The 23,208-nt window shown below is 37.7% G+C and overlaps 4 protein-coding genes across 7 annotated transcripts; 2 read left to right on the forward strand and 2 right to left on the reverse strand.

Moving 5' to 3' along the window:
* Positions 1-765: 765 nt before the first annotated feature.
* On the reverse strand, positions 766-5,054 carry LOC6644185 (probable serine/threonine-protein kinase yakA). 2 transcript variants are annotated; one of them, XM_023176537.2, is made up of 3 exons: positions 3,782-5,054; positions 1,794-3,713; positions 766-1,723 (listed from the first exon to the last, which is right to left on the reverse strand). In XM_023176537.2, the coding sequence occupies exons 1-3, from the start codon at positions 4,745-4,747 to the stop codon at positions 998-1,000; spliced, it is 3,612 nt and encodes a 1,203-aa protein (XP_023032305.1). In that variant the 5' UTR covers positions 4,748-5,054; the 3' UTR covers positions 766-997. The 2 variants fall into 2 exon arrangements, with proteins under 2 accessions (XP_023032305.1, XP_002067172.1); XM_002067136.4 differs by having other exon boundaries at positions 1,794-3,716; positions 3,782-5,053.
* A 119-nt stretch (positions 5,055-5,173) lies between these two features.
* On the forward strand, positions 5,174-12,655 carry LOC6644186 (blastoderm-specific protein 25D). 3 transcript variants are annotated; one of them, XM_002067137.4, is made up of 7 exons: positions 5,174-5,812; positions 6,181-6,434; positions 6,498-6,720; positions 8,024-9,773; positions 11,387-11,867; positions 11,929-12,040; positions 12,101-12,655. In XM_002067137.4, the coding sequence occupies exons 1-7, from the start codon at positions 5,539-5,541 to the stop codon at positions 12,358-12,360; spliced, it is 3,354 nt and encodes a 1,117-aa protein (XP_002067173.3). In that variant the 5' UTR covers positions 5,174-5,538; the 3' UTR covers positions 12,361-12,655. The 3 variants fall into 3 exon arrangements, with proteins under 3 accessions (XP_002067173.3, XP_046866884.1, XP_046866885.1); XM_047010928.1 differs by lacking the exon at positions 5,174-5,812 and adding an exon at positions 6,025-6,108; XM_047010929.1 differs by lacking the exons at positions 5,174-5,812; positions 11,387-11,867; positions 11,929-12,040; positions 12,101-12,655 and adding an exon at positions 6,025-6,108 and having other exon boundaries at positions 8,024-9,777.
* Positions 12,656-14,639: 1,984 nt separating this feature from the next.
* On the forward strand, positions 14,640-21,972 carry LOC6644187 (alanine--glyoxylate aminotransferase 2-like). The gene is made up of 4 exons (XM_002067138.4): positions 14,640-14,926; positions 15,971-16,089; positions 20,240-20,474; positions 20,534-21,972. Exons 1-4 carry the CDS (start codon positions 14,838-14,840, stop codon positions 21,576-21,578), a joined length of 1,488 nt encoding a protein of 495 aa, XP_002067174.1. The 5' UTR covers positions 14,640-14,837; the 3' UTR covers positions 21,579-21,972.
* Positions 21,973-22,432: 460 nt separating this feature from the next.
* LOC6644188 (CDGSH iron-sulfur domain-containing protein 3, mitochondrial) lies at positions 22,433-23,023 on the reverse strand (the record flags this gene model as incomplete). The annotated part of the gene is made up of 3 exons (XM_023176706.1): positions 22,433-22,655; positions 22,711-22,804; positions 22,879-23,023. Coding segments are annotated over 3 exons (363 nt in total), but the record flags the coding sequence as incomplete, so codon positions are not given.
* Positions 23,024-23,208: the final 185 nt, after the last annotated feature.

The following is a 23,208-nucleotide window of genomic DNA, read 5'->3' on the forward strand; positions in this document are numbered from 1 at the left end:
TTTTCGTGGCATTTGATTTATGAAACTGGGTTAAAAGTTGCTGGCTTTCCTTTTTTTTTTTTGCCTTTGTCTATTGTATAAACTCGTATTTTTTTTTTTCACTTTAAACATTTTTCTTCAATTTATTTACTATTATTTAATGTTCTTTATATTTATATATATATATATATATATTACTCAATAGTACATTAATTGGAGTTTTTCCAATCTTATAGGTAGTTTTTTTTTTGCTTTTCTTTTTTTGTTGTCATTTCTTACATTTTTTTCTTTTTGCATTATTAATATTATTTACAATAATTTTATAACGCTAAAAAAAAAATTAGAAAAAAAATTATTTTTTTTTTAGTTTTAGCTAGCGTTTTTTTCGGTTTTTCCTCGTGTTTTTTTTTTTTGGTATCAAATTTAATAAATAAAATAAAAAGTGAAAGAAAAACAAATATTTTAAGCAATTGCAATTGGTTAGTTAAAACATAATTATAATAATAGAAATAAAGTTTTTTTTTACACATATCCAAAGAACCAACTTTTAAAGTGTGTTTATGATTTGTTTTTTGTTAGTTACAAATTGTGCAATTATATTTAATTTAATGCCCCAAAAATAAAAATTTTTTTATTATGTTTAAGTAAAGTTTCTTATTAATTGAGGTGTTAAATGTTTTTGTGAAATTAAAGTCCAGCAAATTTACTTTTGACACAAAAAATATACCAAACATTTTGTACCATTTTTTTGGGTTTTTCGTTTTTTGTTGTTGCGAATTTGTAAATTTAAATCAAATAGTTTTGCTTTTGTTTTCTTTCTTTTTTTTTGTACAGTTTCAGTTGTTATACGCACAGAGAGTGGCATATATATTTAAAATTTAAGATCATTTGCTTATGAAGCAAATAACCAAACAATAATATATATATATATGAATATATATTCGTTTTGGTCGGGGAGATGAGGATAATTGCTTTTGGGGGTTGTTATAAATGAAATGTGTATTGAACGTATTTGCAGTTATCGCCGATGCAATATATTGGATAGCGTGCGTATTTGTTTCTGTAGTTCCGAATCCATGCCAAGGCATTCCTCTTCAAATATGATACGCATCTGATGCAATTGGGGCAACTTATCGGCCTGCATATTCAAAAGTTCACCAAAGAATTTCGACCAGACATGCTTTTTGAGATAACGCGGCAGCTTCTGGCGTATATCCCAGGTGGCGCCGCGTTTTTGCGGTTGCATGTATTCACCAAAGAGCATCACATGCACTGTGCCGGCAATGCAAAATAGATCCGTTTCATAGGACCAGGGGCGACTCTCCTGCATCTCGATGCAGGTGAAACCATCTGTATGTATGACTTTACGAAATTTCGTATGCTCCGCATCCGGAAAGAGCGTCATATCGATGGCACAGCCAAAATCAATTAGACGCAACGATGGCAATGGACTATCCACATTTGGTACACGCATCAGCAGGAAGTTATCTGGCTTAATGTCTGCATGTATTATATGCTGACGATGCAAATAATCAACAATATTGCAAATTTGACCAGAGAAATGCATGACCAGGGATTCGTGCATCACTTTGGTGGTGGCCTGACGTATTTTATTATTGATATCCAGCAATGAACCAAATGGTGAAAACTCTGTGGCTATCAGACTGGCATTTGGTGCTATAATCGCTGTCGATATGTCCATTAATCCGGGCAGTATCTCCGGATCTGTAATGCGTTTAAGCACCTGAAATGGAAATCGTACATAAATTGTTAACCTAGAGTTTAAAGATTCAGTTAAAAAAAATTCGACTTACCTGATCACATATATAAATTTCCCAAGTGTTTGGGGGCTTTTGATATTTAAGAGCCACCACATTGCCAGTCCTTGTATCGGTTGCCTTATATACCGATCCATATGAACCACGTCCCACCTCTTTGTCAATATTGAATTGAACACTACCTTCTAGAACATTTAGAGTGCGTGTATTGGAAATTTTTGGCAATGGTGTTTGAACAATTTTATATGTGGATTGTTCGTCATCTTCATTGGTACCAGGAAAATTAAGTTTGGCCAAAAATGCCCGGCACAATTCACTATTAAATGGATCAATTGCCTCTTTAGCCAAATGACGTTCAATTGTTTCCAATGCTTTCGATAGACGTCTCTCTTGTGCCTCCGAATCGTGTTGGGTGGCAAAATATGAGTTCTCCTGAAAGGTGGAAAAATCTGCACCATTGTTGTTGTTGTTGTTATTGTTATTAGTAATGGCTTGTAGTGTCTTATTAACAGGAGCAGGTGTAACCGTATTAGACTGATTAGGAATGGCCTGACTTTGATTGCCAACTATCTGGGAAGAGTCACGGAAATTCAGTCGGTCCACAGCCAAAGCTAAAGAGCTATTGGAATTATCCAAGGCAGTGGCACTAGAGAAAGAGAAATTTGCGTTATCATTGAAGGAGGCGGCATGGGCATGGGCATGGCCATGGGCCATAGCAATTGTCCCGCTACCAGCCACATCGTTTGCCGTTGTGACCGAGGATGAGGAATTGCTATTGCTGCAGAGATCAGCTTGAAATTTGTTGCGTTTAGCTTTGGTTCGTATGCGTCTATATCCATTTGCCTCACTCTTCGGAGTTGATGTCTGGCCCAAGAGATAGGGATGGAAATGGTGACCATTTCGCTGCCTCTGTTGATTAGCTAAGGGTATAGGCGAGACATTTGGTTGAGGGGCGGGAACTGGTGCCGGAGCCGGAGCCACCGTTACAGCCGCTGTCGCTGGTGTTGCTATTGGCATGGGAGTGGGTGTATGGGTTATTTGCTCTCTTTGCTGATAGACATTCTCAATGGTGTAGGCACTGTAGGCGCTGCTGCTGCTTTCCAGCGTGCGTTCCTTTTTGAATTTGATTTTAATTGAGCGATTTGACTGCTCAAATGTAGTCTGGGCACTGAATTGTATACCGTTTGTGGTCTCTTCTTCCTCCTCCTCGTCCTCATCTTCCTCCTCATCGTCTGTGGCCTCTTCGGATCCTTCTTCCTCCTCGCCTTCCTCAGACTCTTCGTCTTCTTCACCATCGTCTTGCTCGTCTTCTTCATTTCCTTCCTCTTCGTTTTGTTGGCCTAACTTAGATTCTAATTCACTGCTCGTATTTTGGTTGCCATATAGTGCTCCATCTACAGCAGTCATATAGTAAGAATTCTCGGATGAGTTATAGGAATTGTAGAGCGTCTGCTCCTGTTGCTGATCCGACGATTGCTGTTGCTGTTGTTGTTGTTGTTGTTGCTGCTGACGTTTCGTCCGCTCCTCCATTTTCTGTTTGTATTTACGTGCCAACAGCTCTTCTGGGCTATACTCAATGCCCAATCCCGGCGGATATACTAATTGTTTGGCATAATGACAGATTCTTGAGGGATCATCGGGCTCTTCCAGCGTCAATGCCGGCTTCCAGGTCTCATGATTATTGCGTCCGTAGGCATAAAAATTGCGCGGCAAACGTAAACCGGCCACCTCTGACATGACCGGAGCAGGAGCAGGTGCCTCCACATGGCCATTACCATTGTGCGTGACATTCGAAGGTGAAGCAGCCGCCGCTGCCGCAGGAGCACTTGCAACCACAGGAACCGTTGTCGTTGCGGTAGCCGTAGCCATCGTGGGCGTCATTTGGTTCTGGTTCTGTTGTGGCGGCTCCACCTCCTGCTTTTGCTCTTGTTGCGGCTGTTGTGACTCATAATGCGTCTGCTATACGAAAAAGGATAAGGAAAGATTAGTACTCCATTTGCTAACAAGTTGAAAACTAAGCTTACCTGGCTTGCTCCAGGCATGGGAGGAGCATATACCGCCTGATTTGGATAATGGTTCTGAGGCGGAGGATTTGATGGTGTTTGTGTGTCTGTATAGTGATGATAGGATACTGGTTGATGGTGATGCTGCTGCGGCTGTGGCTGCTGCTGTTGATGATGATGATATTGCTGGTAGATATGCTGGGAAGGCAGTTGATCCTGCTGCTGCTGCTGCTGTAGATGTTGCTGCGGATGTGGTTGCTGCTGTTGTTGTTGCTGCTGTTGCGGATGCTGTTGATATGGCTGCGAATGGGTTGGTGGACGCTGCTGATTGTAACTCTGTGGCAGTTGCTGTGTGTAATTTGCCAACTGTTGCAAAGCATCTGGCTGCTGTAAAATCTGTTGTTGTTGTTGTTGGAGGTGCTGCTGCTGCTGCTGCCGCTGGAAATAAACGGAGCGTGCGTAATTGAATTTGGAGTGGGCATGCTGCAGTTCGGCATGGGTTTGGGCCTTCTCCTGGAAGGCCAAGTTAAAAACTGCTTCGGCATCCTTGAACTCCTCTCTCGACTCGTAGTAACCGGCCCAGCCTATATAGAAGGCAGCCACCTGTCGTCCTGTTCCTCGTTGGAATAGAACCTGATAGAAATGCAATTGATCCGTTTGCATGGCTATATACTTTAACCACAGGCGCACCAAACGGGCATCTTGACGATAGTAATCGTTGTGCTCGTACACAGTCAGGCAACGTTCCAATGTCTCGCGGTACTTGAGCTCCGGATCACTATTGGCATGATTCTCATACCAGCATATGTAATTATACCAATGGTCCAATGGATCGGGGCCCTGATACAGCGAAATGGCATGCTCCCAAGCTTGTTTATCCTTTAAAAATCCGTGCATCTCATCGGGACTGGCTGGGACGAGGCCACTGGGTGCTCCGCCTCCAGCTTGGCCTTGGCCAGCACGCATATACGACGAATGCATGGCCATGCTTAGCCAAAACTGGCCGAGGGCTATTAGTTACTTATTAAACGGAAATTTGTGTTTTTATTAACAAACTGCAAAAAACCAACAGCGAACAGCAACAACAACAAGAATGTCGTCGAGTTCCCTTGACTTGGAATTTGCTGCTGAGCAAGACTTCTGTGTTTCTGTTTTTTATATTTAGCTGGAACAAAACACAGATTCAGTGATTTCCTTAAGCCTTTAGCCAATCTGCAGATTCCATTTTCGTCTTTGGGTCACTTTTCAACTCGCTTGCTTTATTTTTTTACTTTATTTTTTACTAATAAGCAAATACAGGGAAAAATAGTGGTGAGAATATACGGGGCTAAAAATACTGGTATGCGTGAAACTATCGAATTTCTATCGAAAATACTGTTCAAAAATCCCACTATTAAAAGTCCCGCACAAGAAGAAATAAACAGAGTGGCCATTTTTGTTGTTGTTGATTCATTTAATGCTACAACTATAATAATTTAAGTTCAATTAAGTAAAAAGTGTTTATATATATATATTTTTGACTACTGCGTGCATATCAATAGTTTACCATTTAATTAGTTAAGAAACAAATTTAATACGCGAAACGACCTCACTGCATGCATGCATGCTCCTTCCCCTCACCCGTCCGCAACCGCAGTTATTCTCCACTCCCCCCCACAAAGTCTCAGCAGAGGCGCATATTATCGATTTCACCTAAAAAAAAAAAACCCCAAGACGAATCCCTTACCCAAATCAATTACAACGCAACGCAACAGAAACGGCTATAAACTGCATCGCCTATGATAATGGAAGTATCGTCCGATCCCTATGAACAGAAATTATATCAAATGTTCCAAAGCTGCGAAACGCAGCAATGTGGTCTGCTTGATGAAAACTCTCTGCTAAAACTTTGTTCATTGCTGGAGCTACGTGACCATGGAGCAGCATTGATAGCCAGCTTAGCGGCAGATGGTAGTCAAAAACTTGGCGTATCCTTTGCCCAATTCAAAGAGGCGCTACTCAGTTTCTTGGGCACCGAATTCGAAGGCAACTCCACGACGCATGGACTGAGAGGTAATCAAGGGATTAAGTAACTGCAGCAACAGCAGCTGCTGCTCCTAAGATAAGGTCATAAAACATAATGTCATAAATATCATTTTTTGTTTTATAATCGGACCGCTTATTAACGGCTACCTGATCCTAGCCAGCTTACATTCAGGTAGTCATAAGTAGAGTGTATATATACCACTATGATTCCATTAGTGTGTTTAGTCCTTAAAGTCTAACGATGGGAACACGTTTATATTATAGAAAGGCCAAAAATGGCCAAACGCAAGATATAGTTATTGAAAAATTGGCAGCTCGTTTTGGTATTTTCACAAACAAAAAAAATACAAATTCTGTTTGAAAACTAAATTAACATTCTCTATTTATATTTTCAGAACGTTCTTTGGTCATCAGCAATGAGCCGATGACTAGTACATATATTGAAAGTCCTCCGGAGTTATCAGATCGTGAAGTTTCACCCAAACTCATAGTGGGTTCAAAGAAATATGGACGAAGATCACGACCACATCAGGGTAAACAACAAAGCGGCGGACCAGTTGAGTCGCTAACAGATTCGGATAACACAGATGAGGATCGGGACAAGCAAATGCAGCGAAGTCTCAATGGATGCGATGACTTAAATGTTCAAGTAAGTCATGCTTATCCATCTCTCTTTGTCACAGTTTTTTAATTTTTCCATTTTTTCTTATAGGTCCATCGTTCGTCATCTCAAACCGATCTTCCTGGTAGCCGGCGTTTACGTTCCGTCCATTCAAATGGCAGTAAACTGAAACGTTGCGCTTCACTGCCCGCACGCAGTAAGAATCTTCAATCTAAATTGCATTCTAATACATCGCCAGCCTCACCGATAGCAACAAAAGCAGCCAGCAATAAGATCAAACAATTGGAAACAAGTAGCAGTGTTGAGTCCTTGGGTAAGTGTCAACTATCCATCAATTTTCTTAGGGTATCCCTTTTGCTGTCGCTTCTGTGATGATGTAAAATGTTAGCCCAGGCATCAAGAGAATGACCATAATTGATTTTATTTTGTCATCGTTGTTATTATTTGGTGTTATTTTTGGTTAATACGAGATGCAGGCCACCATCATGGGAGATGCTATAGTTACCACAGCGGGCACTGTTTGTGCTGCAAAGGTTTGTGCTTTGCCCATCCATACAATCCACTCCAAATTATATTTATATATATATATAATCGCACGATCTCTCTGTCTATATCTCTGTATATACATATGTTCACACATATTAATTGCTTCGATTTATTGCTATGTCCGGCAAGAGTAAAAATTATACTTCTATAGCAAAAAATGTTTTAAAATTTACTAGATTTCTTTTTATAATACTCAATTTACCACAAAGTTTCATTTAAAAATATTTGGAAATACAATTTTGCAGTAAGAAACAAAATAAAAACAAGAAAGAATTTTATAGGAAAAAAATATTGTTTAATACAGTTTGATCCCATTATCTTCGACAGTCGGGACCATAGTCATCACGGAATTATAACTTATTTCTTAATTGAACATTTATAAGTCTAGACATGAAAGGAATTGAGAAAAAAGTTTCACTAAAGCTTTACTAGTTGAGTTCAAAATTTGTCACAATTTTTTTAAGAACTCTAAAGAACTTGAAAATAATACTTGAAATTGAATTGAAATTGAAAACCAAATTTATCTAGCAAAGGAAGAGATAAAATTTTTTGCGTGACTATCAATTAAAAAACAAATATTAAGCTATTTATCAGGAGAAAGTAAAAATTTCGAAAATATAAAACGAATCTATAAGAATTTAAGGAATAATAATTGTTAGCAAGACAAAGTTCTAATCAAAGTATAAGAATTTAAAAAAGAATATTTGAAGAAAGGAGAAAATTCGAATTCAAATATGAAAAAATATATACTTATAAACCACTAAGAAGACTTAATTAGATAATGGTTTGTCAGACAAATTTGATTAGCTTGAAAAGAGAAACGTTTTGAGCGCCTTTGCACACCCAAACACACACACTCCCTACACCTCCCCCTCTTTCCCTCTTTTCCACCTGGTATCTTGGGCTATAAAAATGAATTTCTACATTATCTATCAATGTTCTTGTCTTTATCAATTCAAAATGAAACTTATCGAGCTCTCTCTCTATTGTTCTTTTTGCTAATCAATGCCATAATTGTAAACGTAACGTGCGATCCCATATCATATACCATTCATAATCATGCCTTGCAGACATTGTGACGCCTCAACAGCTCGAGTTGATCAGTGCGGACAGCATTATTGATCTATGGGAGCAGGCCAGCATATTGAATAGCCGTGGACTTTTGCATATACTTGGCTTCGACGATGACCAAGTCAATCTTGCCCAATTGACCAAAGTGATTGAGGAGGATTTACGCGGTTTGGAGGGTGAATCTCATACCAATATGCTAAGAGGTCTGGCAACTCTTCAATCGTCCGAATTGGCCAACTATCGTGTGGCCTATCGTCAGCAACATGAGGAGAATCTAAAATTGCGGGCCGACAATAAGGCGGCCAATCAGCGTGTAGCTCTTATGGCCTTGGAGGTGGATGAACGTCATGCCACCATGGAGGAGAAGTCACAGCAACAGTTGCAGCAATTGGAACAACGTCATGCCAGTATGGTGCGAGAACTAACGCAACGGATGAGCAATGATCGAGACCATTGGTCCACAATGACTAGTCGTCTGGAGAAACAGCTGAGAAATCTTGAGCAAGAGGAGATTAAATTGAAAACCGAATTGGAACTTGTACGCACAGAGAATACCGAATTGGAGTCAGAGCATCAGAAGTCTCAGCTACAGATAACTGAATTGCTTGAGCAAAATATTAAACTCAATCAAGAGCTGGCCAGTTGTGATGTCCTCCCGTCGGAGAGGAACACCAAATCCTCTCGCTGCGACAGTAGTACGGATAAAATTCATGATGTTGAGGACGAAATGCTGCAATTGATGGACAAATTGGCTGCCCTGCAAATGGAGAATTCTCAATTGCGCGATAAGACTGATGAGCTAACTATGGAAATCGAAGGCCTGCACATGGAACTGAAGCGCAAAAAGAAACAGGCTGACGATCTTGAAGGTGCTTCTGGTGCGGCGGCGGCGGCAGCGGCAGCAGCTACCAAGCGGCGTGGTGATTCCCCCAGTAAAACGCATCACTTAACCGAGGAGAGTCCGCGTTTGGGCAAGCAACGTAAGTGCACCGACGATGGTAAGGGAACAGCTGATCTCAGCGACAGCAGTGGCGATTGGTTGGCCCTTAATTCTGAGCTGACCCAACACAAAGACCAGGAAGAAGAGTTGTCTAGCCTAAAACAACAAATCGAACTTTTAGAGCAAAAACTTAAAGCGGCCACAGGTGGAAAATCTAGCACACCGGAGACACGTTGCACGGATTTGGAGGCCAGTTTGGAGCAAATGCAACGTGCCTATGAGGAATGCGAGGATTATTGGCAATCAAAGCTGAGCGATGAACGGCAAATGTTTGAGAAGGAGCGTCAGATCTATGAGGATGAGCAACAGGAGAATGATAAAAAGTTCACCGAACTGATGGAAAAGGTACGCGAATATGAGGAACAATTCAGCAAGGATGGTCGTCTCTCGCCCATAGATGAGCGTGATATGCTGGAACAACAATATATCGAATTGGAGGCGGAGGCGAACCAATTACGTTCTAGTTCTATGCTTATATTGAAAGAGAAATCGCAGGAGATTAGTTTGCTGCAATCGGAAATTGAAGATTTGCGTTTACGTCTTGGCGAAAGCGTAGAAATTCTGACCGGAGCCAGTGAGCTGAATCAACAGCTTAGTTCCGCGGAAACGGGCAAGAGTCCGGCCAGTTCACCCATTAGCTATCTCTGGCTACAGAGCACAATTCAGGAGCCCCTGAAGGCATTCAGTGGCGATGAGGCCACAGCCGTTGCCCTCTTGGGTGAATCACCGACGCACAAAGCGGCAAGCCGGTGAGTAGAGAAAGCCTTCCTCCACCCCATTTTTCCCTCTGTTATGTCCTGTAAATATATTTTAGTTTAGTTTATGTGTTTGTCCAAATAAATGTAATTTAAGTTCAGCACCAAAAAAAAAAAATAACATTTACTCATTTTTTTTTATTTTACAAATTTTAGTCGGTTCACCGACTTTTTTATACTCTTGCAGCAAAATTTCATATACTAATTCAATAAACGATATTTATATGTCTCTTTCGCTTCTTTTAATCATTCATTAAAATAAACTTTTTGTTTTTGGTTCAAGCCATTTATTTTCTAAACATTTTAAGGAGTTTTATATGTTGAGAATGTAATAAAAGTTTATTTTGGAGGAATTTGGCAGATCTGTTTCTTATGTTTTATTGACTTGATAATGTTATTATAGAAAAGTTTTTGTTGTTATAATTTTAGTTCCGCTTAATTTTTGCTAAGAGGCTTTATTAAATGAACTAACCTGAGATTAAAACAAAATTTGCTTCCAATGACTTGCAAGCCAATTGAGTTTGCATATAAATAATCTTGGCTATTAATATTTAAAAAAAAAAATACTTGATGGGGTTAAAAATGTTGCCATTTAATATTACAAATATCTAAACACTTTTTTTAACCTTTGGTATCCACTACGAGGATACAACCAATGACATTTTAGTTACTCTGCAGTTCTCGCTACTTAAGTTGTCCAAGTGGCCCAGACATTTGAACTGAACAACGAGGATCCGGGTTCGAATCCCAGGCTAGTGTATGGATGTAGTTTTCGTCTAAGCCGAAGGTCTTAGTTTCCAGTGCTTGTAAAATAAAATTAGGTTGTTAGTTTACAACTATACCCTATACTTGTAGTAATAATATTTTTAGTTACTCGAACTTTAGTCCACTAATTTAAAACAGATCTTTGTAAACTGAAAGTTCTAACATTAACATCAAACGGTTGATTAGTTAAACTAATTACAGTTTATGGGTAAAATTGAAATTTCAATCATTTCTAATATTCAAGACTAAAGTTTATTAAAAAATGACAATCGAAAAAAGAAAATCAAAATTTTTCTCTGGCTTATTTGCAATTATGGAGTATTATTGGTTGAATACATTTTTTTTTTCGATTTTGTTACAGTTTAAATAAATATTTGGAGTATTCAGAATATCGTCCAAAAAGGGGTTTTTTTTTGTTTTTTTTGATTTGAGGCAAATTTCAAACTTTAAAGCTTATTCGCTTTTCTGTCACAAATATACAGCCCTTAATTCTCAACTTCTTTTGAATTTGAATGAAATAAACGAATCACCATTCTGGTCCTGGCCACATTTAGAATTCTAGAACTTTTATACCATGTACGCATAGGTTGAAATGGTATTTTAATGTCGCCAAAATGTATGTAACAAGGGCAGAAAAAGCTTCTTCTACCTCAAAAAGTATATATATTCTTGATCACCAACAGCCAAGTCGATTTATCCATGTCTGTAACTAATTTCGAACCTCCAAAACTGTTGTCAAAGACCTCTAAATACAGATTTTTTGTTTTTGGTTGAAAATATAACACCCAATTTTAATCCTCTAATATCCTCTAATCGAAAATTTTTGATATTTTTTGCTTTAGCAATAAACTTACAACCTCGGAGACATCCATCTTTAGTACCACACCATTTGATAGCACACCCTCAGGTCCGTCGCCAACAACAACAACAACAAGTAGTGCAACAACAAATGGGTCTTCATCCTTGCCCGAAAACAAACAGGCAACAACAATGGGTGCTCCTGCCCCCATTAGCAAACCGAAACGTACACAGAGCCCACAACAACAATCGGAGGGTGAGATTGCCGATTGTGAGACCTCATCGACGGCATCCAATAAGAGTTTCGACACACACAGTGTCCTCTCGAATGGTAAAATCTCTTGCCTTAGTCGTGATGATAAATGCAGCAGCCCAAGCATACTGAAGGAGGAACTGAAACGCCTTAAATTCTTTGAATTGTCACTAAAGGAACACATCAAAGATTTGAGCCTGCAACGTGACGGTTTGGTCATGGAACTGCAACAGTTGCAGGAGGCGCGTCCAGTACTTGAAAAGGCCTATGCGGTAAGTTGGCTGGTTACAAAATTCCAATTTCAAAATAGTCCTAATTAAAATGTCTTAACAGAGAACCACACATCCAACGCTTCAGCAGCGACTGAATCAACTGGAACTTCGCAATCGTCATTTGCAGAATGTGGTTAAACAGCAGCAACAGTATACCGAGTCCCTGATGCAGCGTAAGTGAAGAATTTGAACAATTTGAATTTAAATTATGCATTTCAACCTTTAATTTCTAGAATCCTGGCGTCAGCATCAAGTGGAGCTCAACGATTTACATGGCCGCATCGAGGCACAGGGTGTTATGCTTGCCGATCAAACGCAACGTTTACAGAATGCCGATATACTTGTCAAGGATCTGTATGTGGAAAATTCTCATTTAACTGCCACTGTACAACGACTGGAGCAGCAGCGGGCCCGGGTTAATCTAATACACCAACAACAGCAGCAGCAACAACAACAGCAGCGTCTTATTGGTGGACTGCCAGGCATGCCTTAAAAATATATTAATTAATAATTGACAACAAACAAAACATAAACAAAGACAACATCGAAACATGCACCAACTCAACGTACTCGTTGTGAATGTTATCTTTTATATATATACAAAACATACATAGATTTAATTGTCGTGAATGAGATAATATCGTTTTCTATTTGTTTATTGTCGCTGTGAAAACATCAATTCAAATCAAATCAATGTTGTAAGCGCACCCCACGTGCCCAGCAAATGGAACACACACACAATCCACACTTTATGTACCACAAAATATTGTAAACACACAATAATCGACTAACAACAACAACAGAACCTTAACTATTTACACATATATATTACAATATATATATATATATATTGCAAATGTTGACCTTACTAAAAACAATAACACACAACTACTACCAATTGACTACTAACTTAATTATCTTATATTTGTTATTAGAGAATATGAGAAACGAAAATCAGATAGCAGTATTTTAAAAAATTTGTTATGCACTTTATGCATTGTGCATCGGAATTGTTATTAATTTTATTGGAAAATCCCAAAAACAAAAGTACATACATTTATATACATATATATATGATGAAATGATAAATGATATATACACACATATATACATATATATATTTATATAAATTGTATGTCACACGATAAAAGACCTGTAAAGCTGTAATCATATATACATGAAACCTATTTATTAAGTTTAATCAATACTCCACAATTTTCAACAACCATTTTTTTTTTGTGTTAAAAGAAAAACAAAAACGAAAGAAATTCAAATGTAAAAAGTAACCTCGTTTAATACGTACTAGTGTACTAAAAACACACAGATCATATTTTATATAATTATCTGTATCGTCATTATTGAATGTCGTTTTCAGTGCTTACAAATATTTTCGATCAAAATGTAGAAATGTACTTTCTAAAAGTATAAACAAAAAATATAGAAAAATAAAACCAAATATACAATTATTTAATAAAAACAAAAAAACAAATACCCACACAAGGGACTAATAAGTGCACAAGTTTGTTTATTTAATTTTTACACATGTAAATGGCAACTGAAGGTACAGTGAAACCTCGTTATATGTATTGATATGTCTTTTGTATAGGTTCTTAGTAGTAAAACCTTGGTAAAACGAAATTTAAAAAAAGGTCTGAAAGAAAATTTGTAAATGATTTTACCTGTTTACATCAAAACAATAAGAAAACTGCACTGAAGTGGAGTGGATATAAAAAATGATTTACTTTGCTCTCATTTATTATGTTCGAAAAATTTCTTCGCTATATAGAGGCTTTCAGAATCTGAAATTCTTCCTTATAGCTATACATATACATTTGTATGAAAAACTTGGTAAAAGCGAGGTTTTTATAAGGGACTTAAAGAAAAATCCATTATATTGAGTTTTTCGTTATAATCGCAGTTTTTGTATATAACCGAGATTTAAAAGGAAGTAGAAACCAAAACGATATCTACATATATAATCTCTGTTTTGAAAAGATAGTTTTCGAAAAAGGCTGCATAAAGTTGTTGCTTCACTATGTTTCAAAATTGGATCTTACCTAGCTATATCTTACCTTAATTAAAGGAATTGCTTCACATGGAGTTCACTTTAAAAATTATTCAATTGTTGTCGACTATTTTTTCGAACTCGTCTTAATCCGGTTGCACTCCCTGAGTTACAAAAACAGTAATTCATTCATTATGGAAGTAGAGTACAGAGTACATACATATTTCTCTGTTTTTAAATGTGCCCTCCCAGTCAAGTCGATAGGCTTGCTCCGAGAATGTTGATTAACCGATAGGCTTGCTCCGATAATGTCGATTAACCGATAGGCTTGCTGTCTGTGGCGGGAGTTTAAAATACGTAATTGCTGTTCGGCTTATCTCTAATTATAGTTACCTAAACAAGTAAATATTTTCTCAATACGTAATTTTCACTTGAGTTTGCCGCTATACCTGCTTTTGTGACTACAATCAGTAAGTAGTTTTCCTAATGCTGACTGAAATTCTACCGGGTTATGTATAGTATGTCTTGCATGCGGCCCAATAGCAGGCGCAGAGAGAAAGAGAAAGAGCAGTAATAGTGACAGAGAGAGAGAGTTACGTTTGTCCCGACTTTTAACAGTGACTGTAAGGCAACTACACACACCCACACACACACACACACACTAGCGTATACAGTCAGCAATTATAGCAGAGACCATATTAACAGCGATACAGTGGGCCGCCGCGATTCTGTTATAAAAATGCCACACTCCCACAGAGAATTTGTCATTCGGCGACAATTTCTACGCACCCAAAGACGTGAAAGTGGCTTCCAAGTCCACCCACTTTACACCGCCAAACATTCCGTGCTAGTCTTTATATCCCTGCCGGGAATAACATCCAGCATCCATAGTAACACTTTCAAAAGTGCGCGCTCAAGTTAAAAAAAAAAAGTTAACAAAAGTTACTTAAATAAATTAAATAAAAATGCCTTTCGCTGTTGAACAACTAAAATCCGTGGCCACCGAGCAGCTGTCCAAATCGGAAACCATTAAGCTGCGCAACAAACATATCGGGTTAGTATTCAATTTAGTTATTAACTATGTCTATTTCATAATAGTTATGTATGCATAAAAATAATTTAAACCTAAGTAGCCACAATTAGCTGTCTCTATAAGCACTAAAGTCAAAAGACCAAACAAAAGACCTTCCCTTGAATAAGCATTTCGCTGTCAAGGTCAAGTATCCGCCGCATCGGCATCCCCCAAATATGTAACAGTCATCCGTTAAGGTGCCCCTCCAATGCCCCATTCGCATTGCTCTCCCTCTCGCACTCACAGCCACAAGAGACTGTGTTTTTTTTTCTGGTTCTTAAATCAGCATTTTCTCACTCTTTTGTGATTTTACTCTGTTGCCATCTACATGCAGCTAACGCGAAAAATTTATTTTTGGCCTTTTTTTATTGATTGAGAACTAAAAGGAAAAACGAGTTCAAATGTTGTTGCCAAATTACATTTTCAGTAAATATATTTACAATTGGGACACACAATTTTTATATCCTTAAAATTGTATTATTTGTGGCAAAATTAAGAAATATTTATGAAATATTTGAAAAAAAAATTTGAAAAGGGGGGAATTTGTTGTTACAAAAACCAAGAAAAAGTAATTTTCGACTAGATTTTATTTATATTTTTTAGAAATTCTTAATGTTGGTTGCAAAACCTTTACCTAAGTAAATCCAACCCTGTTACTAAGTCTTTGGGCACACGTTTAAATTTGTTTAAATATAACGCCTACGAGCGTAAGAAGATATGAAAGTTTCAACAAATATATTTATCATATGGGGGCTAAGCGTCAAAAGGTTTAACCTAATCAACCTATAAAACGAAATCCGCTCCCCTATATACATTAGTACGTAAAAAGTTCACTGACTATCATTGTGATTAGGCCCCGTTATAGTAGGTATACTACGTAAATACTTGCACTTAATACGTCATTTTCTATTTAGACTAATTCGCTGATTCTTTCTTCCTAGTGCGCCTTACTCTATCAATGGCTATTTTTCAATTACTTTTTTAAATAACAACATCTTTCGATTTTCTTTTCCGTAAAAAAAACAGGCAAGCATGTCAACTCTTCTATCGCACCGATCCTTTGAAAATTGTACGTGGACAGGGTCAATATATGTTCGATGAAGAAGGCACTCGCTATCTGGACTGCATCAACAATGTGGCTCATGGTAAGTACTAATATTTATATTAAGTTTAATTGTGCAAAGTAAACTTTCAAGAGTGCTATATAACAGTCTATTTTACGTCGCATTATTAACTATATCCCATTTCAAGAGCCTAGACCCTAACAACAATATATACATACATAAGTCATAACATATATTATTACCTTGCCTTCTGTCTGAATGACGATCATACGGAGCCGGGGCCCGATGAATGGGCATACAAATGGGTAATTTTTTGTTCTTTATGTGTCCAAAACTCGTAAATCATAATTGTGAGTGTGTTGATATTGTTTACGTGAAACATTAAATGGCCACGGAGGCACACGACATGGCTGAAAGTCCAAAAAGAACCATTATAAAAGAAAGTGCCTACCATATACCATAATGAACAAGATCTCAAGTGGCCCCTCACCCAATTTAGCTGACTGCCTCAGAGCATTTGGCAACAAGTTCAAGGTTGCGCCACAGTGCCCATTTGTCCCACCATCGCCACCAGACATTAGGGGCATGTTCAGGCCCCGATAGAGGCAAATAGCAATATCACTTCTCATTTTACTCTCCCTACCTTTGGCTACAGCTAACTGGCTGGCTGCCTAGCTTGGCTGGCGGGCGGAAGGCCAAGCGACCGACCAAAGCGACTGACTCAGCCTTATCATGGACTGAATATTTTTTGTGTTGTGTGTGTAGATGCTGGATTTCGGGCCCCGATACAGGGCCTCGATCTGATGATTAAAATAATAATAGCAAATATGAACCACATACACAACAAAAATATAACAACAATCAAGTGCATACACCCAGACCCATGGGGGGCACGGGGAATGGATGGCTGAAATCCTCAGCCCAGCAACGAAGATTGACGTAAAGCAACCAATTTGCCAATTTGCTGACTGTATTCAAATTGAAAAATTTGACAAAAACAAAAAAAATTTTCCATTCAATTTCTTACCCCCCTCCTAGAAATTTTATGCTATGGGTGTGGAAAGTTTTTTTTTTCTTTGTTTTTTCAAATGTATATGCCAAAAGATATAATATGTATATATTTTTCCTAGACTCAGGGAAAACTTATCAATCAATCAATTGTTTATACTTTTCCAGTATTTCTATATGAAATGCTGCCGTTGCCCTTTGATAATCATAATGTACCTCTTCAATTATGTTGTCTTGTTACTGACTGACTAACTAAACTGATAAGGGCCGGAAATTAGCCGATTTCTTTTTTGTTTTTTGGGGACATTGCCTTTTAGCAAAAACAAAACTTTCCGATAGTCCAAGTATTGCTATTTATAGTGGAGGGGTAAAGGCAAATAATGCTGATGTTATTGATTAAATGTATTTTTGAATAACAAAATCAAAAACTGATTATATATTCTAATCGAGACCATAATCGAACAAACAGCTGTTAAATCTTATTCATTTATAGATTTTATATGGCATCATGATGACAAGAGATTTACCAATAGTCTTACTTTCTTCACATTATGAAATGAAATGACTTCAGGGCCGATTTTATGTAATGTTGTTTTCCTTCAAAAACAAAACCCATCAATAATAAAGCATGGAATTAGTTTGCTTGTCATTTGCCATTAGGCCCTCAAAAAAACGTAAAAAACTTAAAAACTTAAATTGAAAACGTGATAAGTTAAAGGCAAAGGAAACGCACGTGTACTTATGTATTTATAGTGAAAAAAACAAATGGCAGTCTTTGTCAAGCAATGAACACGTTATTTGTGATCTCGTGCCAGTTTTTACTTGTTATAGTTCTTGAAGGGGCCGCCTTATCAGTTCCATGTGAACGTCTCGTGCCGAGTGGAAATGTACTTGAGATAATCAGAGGCACTATACTCTACTCAACTACCCCAGCCCCATGGAAATTCTTAATGTCGGTCCATAGTGCGATCGTCGATCGCTTATGCCCCTATTCTAGATTTTCAATATATTTATGTCAAAGAGGAGGCTAGGCAATCCAATCCAATCCAATCAGCTGGCTGGGGCCCGTTCATGGAAAATTCTGTTCACAGATAAATTTTTATATGAATAAAAACACACGCCCTGCTTTTGCTTATATTGTTTTCTATATCATCTAAAGTGTAAAGGCGGCCAAATATAATGCATACAAAAATATTATATAGTTGAATACGACTATACAAAAGTATAGAAATATAGGTATACCTATATATATATTTTTGTCTGATGTCGCAAATATTGAAATAGAAAGGCAGCAAAGTATTTCAAAATTTATACAGTAGAGCAAAATTGTTAGATCTTGATATAAATTGTTGAAATTGATAAATGGTTTGTTAATTTAGGTATGCAAAATTTAGTTTCAGAAATATTTGTATTAAAAGAAAAAGAAAATCTTGTCATAATTTAAGACAAGACTCAAGCCAATTGTATTTACCTCTTTGATTTAAACCTTCAGAGGAGGAAATGGCAAATTTCCCCAAAGTAGACTAAATCTTTGCATAATTTAACAAAGAAATAAATTTTGAAAGTCAAGAAAAAAGAAGTTTTTTATGCAATCCTCTTTAAAAGTGTTTCAAACATAGCCATAGATCATGCACTCTGTTGCTGCAGTTAGGCAACATTTTTCATTTCTTTTTGCTGCAATTCCCAACTAGTTTTAGCATTGAGGAGCATTAGGGGCTTTAGCAAAGATTGCTGATGATAAAAATTGATTATTCTTGAAATGAGCTAGCCTGTTTACATTTATAAGACTGACATCGAGTTGCCAAAAGTGGATAGTATATCATCTAAATGCAATCTGCAAACACGTTTTGAACACAACTGTACTTTGGCCTTAGTTCTTTCTCCAGTTAGTTGCCACCCACCCCACCCCCTAAAGAGTGGTCTAATCAATTTATAGCTATAAAAAACAAAACCAAAAACAAAAAAAGAAACGTTTGAAAGATTAATTTATTATTAACTTCTTGTCTGCCATGGCAAGTAAATAAATAAATCGATTAATTTATAATTCGCGTTCATAAAATTTTGCCATCAAGTGTTTTTGCCTGTGTTAAGTCACTCACATACTAAGTATAATATAGCTAAAAATAACATTCACGCAAATACACGTGATTCTTATAGGCAGGCAGAGTGGGCAGGCATCGATCTTATCATTAAAACGACGACGCCGTTTTGCCGTTTTCCGTTGCGCATCGTCGCCCCCGACTAACAAAATATGTGACACTAAAATAGTGTCAAAGTAGAGAGAGAATATTCTGTACGCCCGATCATTTAGCTTGATGGCTTTCAGACAGGCCCAGGTCCCGGGCCCATCAGGCCCCGATACGATAAGAAAAAGAAAAGAATACGGACCAGACTGGACTGGACCGCCCCAAAAAATAAGACGGGGCACCGCCTTCTTAACGATGGCGACGTCTGATTACGTAGTTTGGGGGTCAACACAATTTCATTCAGTCACACAGCTGGTGGAGCTGATGCTTCTTTCTGTTGTTGTTGTTTTTGTTGGCACCCTCATTCCATTCCATTGTTTGTTACGATAAGACCGACCGTAGGCGACTCTCTCTCGTTGTAGATGTGCCTAGAGGGGCTAGAGCTATCACGTGAAACGCACGCGATGGCCTATCCGGCTTGCCTGGGCCTGCACGTTTCTTAAATATATTGTCGATTAGACAACGTTCTGTTATTTATATTTTTGTCATGCTTATTAGTTTCACACTAATGTTTATAGTATGAGTATACAAAAGGTAGACAAAGTGTACCGATAAGCAATTGAATGACCATGATAGATTCTACGAAACTTCTTGGCCGATCGGGAAATTCTAAAGTACAGTTGGTGTCTATTTTGGGGCGTGTCTTGGGAGGTGTTCAGAAACAGGAATTATTTATCATAAGACCCTAAACAACGCTGGAGAACCGAGAGCGATATAGGACTGTAAAATTTAAGAACTTTGTCCCCTTAAAGTATGTAAGCAAATTTAGTAATGTCTTTTGTATATAAACTGATCTTTAAAACAATTAAAAGTTGTAATTTTGTAGAAATCTAAGTCAAGTACTTTCATACAAAAGTTCCCATTCATTACATGCTTTAGACCCTCCTAAACTAGAGAAATTAAGCCTCAATAGATTAAGATTAAGATTTTCTATCCCAAACTAATCAGTTTTTCATTTTGATTCTTTCTACTTTTAGTGGGTCATTGTCATCCGGAGGTTGTTATGGCCGGAGCTATGCAAATGGCTACAATTTCCACCAATTGCCGTTTCCTACACGATGAATTGGTGCAATGTGCCAAGACTTTGACCGGCAAGATGCCGCCCTCTTTATCGGTTTGCTTCTTTGTCAATTCCGGTTCGGAGGCAAATGATTTGGCTTTGCGTTTGGCACGTAACTTTACCAAACGACAGGATGTCATCACCTTGGACCAGTAAGTAGATTTGATGATCCATAATTAGATGATTTGCTCATAACTTGCCTTATTTGTAGCGCCTACCATGGTCATTTGCAGTCCGTGATGGAAGTGTCGCCATATAAATTTAATATGCCCGGCGGTGAGAAGAAAATGGACTATGTCCATGTGGCTCCATGCCCGGATATCTATAATGGTCAGATTACCGATAAAATGCATCCCGATGCGGATTTGGCTAAGCTTTATGCCCAGCCCGTTGAGGATATTTGCACGAACCAACTGGCCAAGGGTCAGGGAGTTGCTGCCTTTATAGCGGAGAGTTTGCAGAGTTGCGGTGGTCAGATATTGCCGCCACCTGGCTACTTCAAGGCAGTCTATGAGGCAGTACGTTCGAATGGAGGTGTTTGCATTGCCGATGAAGTGCAAGTCGGCTTCGGTCGGGTGGGCAGTCATTACTGGGCTTTTGAGACACAGGATGTGGTGCCCGATATTGTCACAGTGGCCAAGCCAATGGGCAATGGTCATCCAGTTGGTGCTGTTGTCACCACACCGGAAATTGCTCAGGCCCTGCAGGCCACGGGAGTGCCCTATTTCAATACATATGGCGGCAACCCGGTATCCTGTGCCATAGCCAATGCCGTGATGCGTGTCATCGATCAGGAGGGTTTGCAACAGAATGCCAAAAAATTGGGAGATTACCTTCTGGATGAGTGCCAGCAACTGAAGAAGGAATTCGAATGCATTGGTGATGTTCGAGGTGTGGGATTCTTTGTTGGCATTGAATTAGTGCAGGATCGTGATGCTCGTATTCCAGATACCAAGTCTGCGCGTTGGGTTGTCAATCGCATGAAGCAAGTCCACAAGGTCCTTGTCTCGTCCGATGGACCCAATGACAATGTGATCAAACTAAAGCCACCAATGTGTTTCAATCGCGAAAATGCCGATGAATTCCTGATGACCTTCCGCGAATGCCTGACCACTTTGATGCAGGATAAACTGGTGGCAGCTGTTGATGCCGCAAAGGCCAAGGCAAATGACAGGATTAGCAGTGCCGCCGCCGATACTTTGGCAAATAAAACAAAACTGTTGGAACGTCACGATCGCCTGATAAAGTCCGTCTAGGGAAACGTCAATTGATCGTGTCACATTTTATTTCTAAAGATATTTATACATTATTATTATTAGCCTAGTTTATATTCCTTTACATACTCATTCTATATACATAATAATCTTTTCCCCATATTTGAATTTACAAACAAAGTTCTAGTATCTAGAATTATAGAGAGCTTTAAACGAATTTGTTACTCCATTTGCTTTTGACTATATTTTTGGCATGCTTATTATTTTTAAGAATTTTTTGTTCAAGAAAGTTTGAAAGATGTGTTAACCGAAACGCCAGTACCAGTACATGAATATGTAGTACAAAATGTTATACAACAAAATGAAGTAAAGTAATAACTAATAAAAAGTTTATCAATGTTAAACCAAAAATAAATATATTGAAAAAAAGTTTAAATCTTTATAGTTTGTTTTCAAAATGGTAAATTGACTTCCTCATCATTGGCATATCTAGATATATGCAATTTTAACTATAAAGGGCAGTGATTATATACATATTTATTTTTTAGATTATGATGAATATCTAAATACTAGATCCTATAGCTGGAAAATGCTTTATGGTGCTAAAGCTTTCTTCTTTAAATTTCACAATTTCCAGAAATTTATTTTTCTACATCTTTTTCTGATTATTCTTAAAGAAACTTAAGAAATTTGTTTTAAAACATGCCAAAATTATTGATTTAATAGAACTTTTAACAGTCCAATTGTATTGAAATTTTGTCTTATGTTGTAAATAGACGAAATTGTTTAATAAACAAGTAGATACGGTATGTATATGTACATATCTAAAAGAAACAATAACTATAAATTTCAAAATATAAACAAATACACATTGGATAGACAATCGGCAGAACATATTCATAGATGCAAAATGAACAATTTTTAATATACATATATTAGGTAAATACCCTCAATCCCTGAAATATTATAAATTATATTTTACATAGCAAATGAATTCATTTAACTGCTGCCTGAATGTGCGGCTGGGTGTGAATTCCATCGCAGAATGGTCGGTTCTTAGTTTGTTTACAGGTACACATCAAATATTCACCCGTTTTCTCCACTTTAACGGTTATGGGCCTATAAGAAATTATAATTTTGGTATATATTTGTAATTGATTTGAATCAACCTTACCTTAAACCATGTTTCAGATAACCAAGTATATGTCTGCCATCGCAAAATGGTTGTGACTTCGACCTTCCACACAAACACCATTTATAGGTTTTATCTATTTGATTAAGGTGGGCAAGCCGTTCAGGTAATGCAATTACATATGTTTTTGTTGAAATTGCGTAGTATTACCTTTTTCGAGGTGCACCTTTATGGGACGAACGTGAAAAATTCCTCCATTGGGCAACTTCGCTCCTTTCTCATCTATTATCAATTTTTTAGGTCCTTTCTTTGGAATGGTTTCAGGAGTTTTGACATTGTCAGTCTTGGAGCTATATCACACATGCTGAGTAATGGTGATGGATAAATTACAATTGATGAATTTTTTTTTTTTTTTTGTTTTGCCATACCTTTAAAATGCAAGGTGTGTACAACAGGTTGCGTTTCAGAATTAAGGACATTTTGCTTTATTAAAATCCTATTAAACAACGGTTTACAGCTTGTTCAAGATCAAAAAATGAA

This window comes from Drosophila willistoni, assembly GCF_018902025.1.
Source record: "Drosophila willistoni isolate 14030-0811.24 chromosome 2R unlocalized genomic scaffold, UCI_dwil_1.1 Seg167, whole genome shotgun sequence".
Lineage (NCBI taxonomy): Eukaryota > Metazoa > Arthropoda > Insecta > Diptera > Drosophilidae > Drosophila > Drosophila willistoni.